The sequence below is a fragment of the Pararge aegeria genome, chromosome 8 (assembly GCF_905163445.1).
Source record: "Pararge aegeria chromosome 8, ilParAegt1.1, whole genome shotgun sequence".
NCBI classification, from domain to species: Eukaryota; Metazoa; Arthropoda; class Insecta; order Lepidoptera; family Nymphalidae; genus Pararge; species Pararge aegeria.
In genome coordinates this window covers 344,970-349,874 of record NC_053187.1, presented here as the reverse complement: position 1 = coordinate 349,874, position 4,905 = coordinate 344,970, and the positions used below count along the sequence as shown (strand labels likewise).

The window sequence follows — 4,905 nt, the reverse complement described above, 5'->3', positions numbered from 1 at the left end:
TAACTTAATCTGTTATTTCTTTTAAAAAATAGAAATGCCACAAAAAAGATTGTATTTAAATATCTGTTTGGCGAGGTCACGTCAGTTAGAGCAGAGTTATTCTTCTTAAATGCAATTATTTTATTCGCCAAGGCAGAATATCTTTTCCTTCCTGCATTAAGTATTCAAAACATTCACAATTGCCTCATCTACACAAGTCCCAACAAGTCCCGAGACAGGCTCACCGAAATACGAAATTACCAAAACGTCACGCTTTTTTCCATTTCAGACGTTAACTCTAAAGTAATTTGATAACAATTTAAATATAAAGACGCCCTTACTTCGTTAAAGCTTTTAAGCACCGAATTTTAATTCCCTTCATTGTAACACTTAAATAAAAAGAAGGTCGTTCAAAAATCAATAGTCACATTGGATAGCCTAGAATTACTCTGTAACTTAAAAAGTAAAAGAAAATAGGGTTTTATTATTCAGAAACATACTTTGCCCGCGACTTGGCTGCTGCGGTCAAAGTGTGTTCGTATAAAAAATAATTGGTCTATGTCACTTTCCGACTCTTTTACTTTGCAATATGTGTAAAAATCGTTTATTTAATTTCTTACAGATCAATGTTGATTAAGATTCAGGTTGTGGAGGGATCCTAGTAAACTTCAAAATACCTGTGTCGGGAGGCCTCAAAACCATATCAAACCAAAGCAAAAAAAATTGAATAGCATTACAGTCTATATAAAACCTCTCGACATGGTTTAAAAACTTAAGACATACGGCCCAGGTTAGTATAAGTACAAATTACCGAACCTAAGTCAAATGAGCAGCATCTGAATAACTTATTACATATCAGTGTGTAATGATGACTATCAGCTCCAATACATTATTGCTAATTTACTTATCTAACCTCATTAAAAAGCTTAAAAATGTTATGCCATTGCGCGGTGAGGAGAGTTTGTCTCTACCGAATCATATTTGCAACGATTAGATCCGTAGTAGAGGAACCAGAGGCACGCACATAGCTCAACTAATTGCGTAGCTAAAAGCGTAAAGAGCCGTAAATGGTATTTGGTGGAATTTGCACTTTTGAGTATTCCGTTCTGTGTATGTGTTCTGTATACAAGTTAAAACATAAATACTTAAATTAATAATACCTTAAAGTAGCAACAGGTGACAGAATATCTTTCTAAATATATCGGGAATTTAACAGTCGAATAAATTCTAAGGAGACGACACTCGAACTGCCTAGAGAAAAGATGAATAAATTATAAGAAGTTTCGTATTCGAGAATATTAGTTTTCGTGAGGCATATAAAGAGAGGTAGGAGTTAACGGATATGCGTAGAAAAGAAGATAAAAAGGAAGACTGACTTGTTATTGAAAAAAATGTATGTGATTGAAAGATTATGTGAGAATAGAGATAGTATGAGGAAATTAACTGATTTGAGTCACAGCCGTGATTTTTTAAGTGTACGCGTTACCCACTCATCCTTAATGATTGCGTTTAAAATTATCGTGTCAGTAGATTAAATAAAAGTGACAAATTCAAGTAAGTATCCGGATTATCTTTCAATCCTTCGAACCGATCTTCTTTCGATCTTACTGGTTCGAACCAATATCTTAGTCCTGGGGGAACTAAGTTGCCCTAAGACTTAGTTTTGTCAACTTCAAGCAGAGAACGACAGCTTATATTGAATCTACAAGAATAACAAAGGGAAATAGGTAGGTACTCTCTTTCAGCAAACATTTCTCGCAGCGAGAGGGTATTTTAAAACAATAACAGGCCCGAGATTACCGTTTGATTCCCTGTTTGCTTTCGATTCCGCGCTGAGCAATCTATTTGTCGGCTGCCGCGCCCGGCGCGCGCTGCAACAAACTGAAAAGCGATTTAATTTCTCCGTAAAATCCATTTGCTCGGCATCACAATATAGACACCTTATTTCCTCCGGCAGAAATTATAAAGCGGGGCAAAGACAGGGATATTTATTAGATGTTTATGCTGTCGGGGCACAAAACTTGCGGTATTCATGGGCACTTGACGGTCCTCTCACTGTTTTACGATCTCTGTAACACAACAACGTTTTGGTTGTGTCCTTACTAATAAAAGACCTTGGGCTTTTTTTCCGGCTGAGAAATTTATAGTCCTTATCTAAAGTTTTAAATTCTGATTTCTGAAGCTGTTTGATGGGAAGCTTCAGCATCTAGCTACCGCCTTTTCGAGAGATTCTAGTATCGCACGCGAAACATATATATATATTCTCTCAGGCTATCGAGTGGCAAAAACCTAGATTCAAATATTATATTTAGCAGTAAAGCAGTAAAATACATAGTTTTACAATTATATATGGTTGCTCAATCTACATGAGCGTAGCAGAAATTATCAGGATATTTACTCTTTGTTATTTTCTAATTGTTACACAATATAGCCTCAAAATCTGCGTTCCAAAATAATCCGATGCATAGAGAATCAGAGGTTGCTTGATCAATTGAATTCTATAAATTCTTCTACAACTACTTATACTTGAACTAAGTTCGGAGCAGAAGATGCGATTTGTAATTGTATAATTGGCGGCAAACACAAAGGTGTCGAAATTTGAATTGCGGCGACTTAAGGCGCTTGATGCTAAACGCATTGAGCAAAAAACCCGACGTGGTGGCTGTATCTTTTAACTATATTGCCGGTGGGTTGACGTGTAGCGAATGCAGCCGCACGTTCAGTACAAAATCAGGTTATAGGAATGATCTCAGAGCTCACCAGTGACGCTATCAACCGGAATCTGAAACAGTCGCTGAGACCGAATACGGTGAGGATTGATTGGATTGTAGGATCTCCAATTGAATAGTAAGTAAAATTTATTTCTGCAGCGTCTATGATATGTACATCCAAGAAGTGAAAACGATGCATAAAATATATTTTTAGAACCCATGGGTATAATCTCGGTATTTTTCCATCTTCAAGTCTCTTTTTTTTTTTGGTGGGTAGGCATAAAAGAAACAAGTCACTAATTTTACTGCTCTGATTCTTAAATTTATTTAAATCATATAAAGTGTTTTATTATAATTTATTATGTACCTGTGAATAGCCTAATCCAGCCAGCTTGCTAAAACAGATTTGCACAGAACCTATCTTTAGCTTTAATTGTGTGCTAATATAACCTTACTTTTTCACTTTCACAATCACTATTACTTGTCAACAATGGAGTCACTTAAAAGAAGCCTTTATGAGATCAATGACCACTTCAATGCCACGATGGCAGAATTTCAGAAGGAGCTGAAGGGAGCCATCCCAGCCACAAGTCCATCTTCAAACATAAACTCGCAGTTTGTGGCCTTCCGATCATTTGTTATGACTGCTCTAGAAAATCTGCAGCTGCAGGTGGAACTTTTAGCCAGGCAACAAGATGAGTTGGAAATGCGGTCTAGAAGGAAGATTCTTCTTGTTCATGGTATTGCAGAAGGTGATAAAGAAGATCCCAGTGTTTCAGTTTGTCATATTCTTTCGCAACACCTAAAATTGTCAAAACTCTCTGCTGAATCGTTTAGCCGCTGTCATCGCTTGGGAGGTGCCGGTGGTGACAGACCTCGCGCCGTACTTATAAAGTTCAGAGACTGGTCACTCCGGGACACAGTTTGGTCTGCAAAAACTAAGTTGAAAGGTACTGGGGTAACTTTATCTGAGTTTCTTATTAAAAGCCGCCACAAGACCTTTCTGGCGGCTCGGCAACGATTTGGCGTTGCGAAGTGTTGGACCAGGGACGGCAACATCGTGGTCCTTGACTCTGACGGTAAGCGGCATCGCATCACAAGTATGTCTGAGCTGAACGCCATCCCGGCCGCTGGTCAGGATGTGCCGCGTGCCGCTGTAACCACTGCTGCTTCTGCTGCTACTGGTGTAGCCTCTAAGGACTCCAGACTTGCCAACTCGAGACTTAAGAGAGTTGTAAGGAAATAGCTGCACTAGGTTACTATGTACAACGTCCTTTTCATCCAGTGTGCTGTATGCTCAGTTCTCGTGTCGTTGCTTATACATTTATTACTTAAATCTTTACTTGTTATTATTTAATTTTAATTAGAACTTTGTTTTGTAGGTAGAATGTTTATTTTAGGTTTAGTTTGTTTTTTCTATTTTGTGACAACCCAAAGACCATGACAGACCAAAATAATAATAGACTAGTGACAACTGACACTGACAGTCAAACGTTTATATAGCCCGTTTGATACTCATATATAGAAGCATTTGTAAAGCCTGCAGCTCACTGTGCAAATAGCGTTTTCTTTTTTTTTTTTTTTTTGTTTGTTGCTTTGGGTACATATTTTAATTTAGTTGTTTGTTTTTTATTATTGTTTTTATATATATTTTTTTTTCTTTTTGTTGGTTTGTTTGTTACATTCTGTGTATTGTAAGTTTTTATTTTCTTGTTTTTTGCCATGCAGCTGGTGGATTGAGGTATCAGGTACCTTGTTTTAGTAGTCACTTTTTTCGGTATTATTAATTTTATATATTTTTTTTTTTTTTTATATTATTTTTTATTTTTTTTTGAATTCTTTTATTTATTATATATTATCATAAAATATTACAATATTATGTCGTCAAATAGTATAGATAGTATAGATACTGATATTTTTCTGTCTATGTCATCCAGTGATGATAGTTTCCACAGTACATCACTTCATCCTCTTGATGTTACACTTAATTCTAATTTCTCAGATTGTCTGAAAACCTTTAATGTTATCCATATTAACGCCCAAAGCATTCCGGCTCATTATCCTGATATGCTTGCGTCTTTTGATTCCCGTAACTTACACGCTATCCTAGTATCTGAGTCTTGGCTTAAGACTAGTTTACCCTCAACATCCTATTCACTGCCAGGGTTTCGTCTTATCCGAAATGACCGTGTTGGTAAGGGAGGTGGTGGAGTAG

At 36.8% G+C, this 4,905-nt stretch overlaps 1 protein-coding gene across 1 annotated transcript; it reads left to right on the top strand.

Moving 5' to 3' along the window:
• The first annotated feature begins 3,180 nt into the window (after positions 1 to 3,180).
• On the top strand, positions 3,181 to 3,936 carry LOC120625954. Its single transcript, XM_039893234.1, has one exon. The coding sequence runs from the start codon at positions 3,181 to 3,183 to the stop codon at positions 3,934 to 3,936; it is 756 nt and encodes a 251-aa protein (XP_039749168.1).
• Positions 3,937 to 4,905: the final 969 nt, after the last annotated feature.

Excerpts from the sequence above, each read along its gene's own strand:
- LOC120625954 (XM_039893234.1), top strand. The coding sequence starts at position 3,181 with ATGGAGTCACTTAAAAGAAGCCTTTATGAGATCAATGACCACTTCAAT.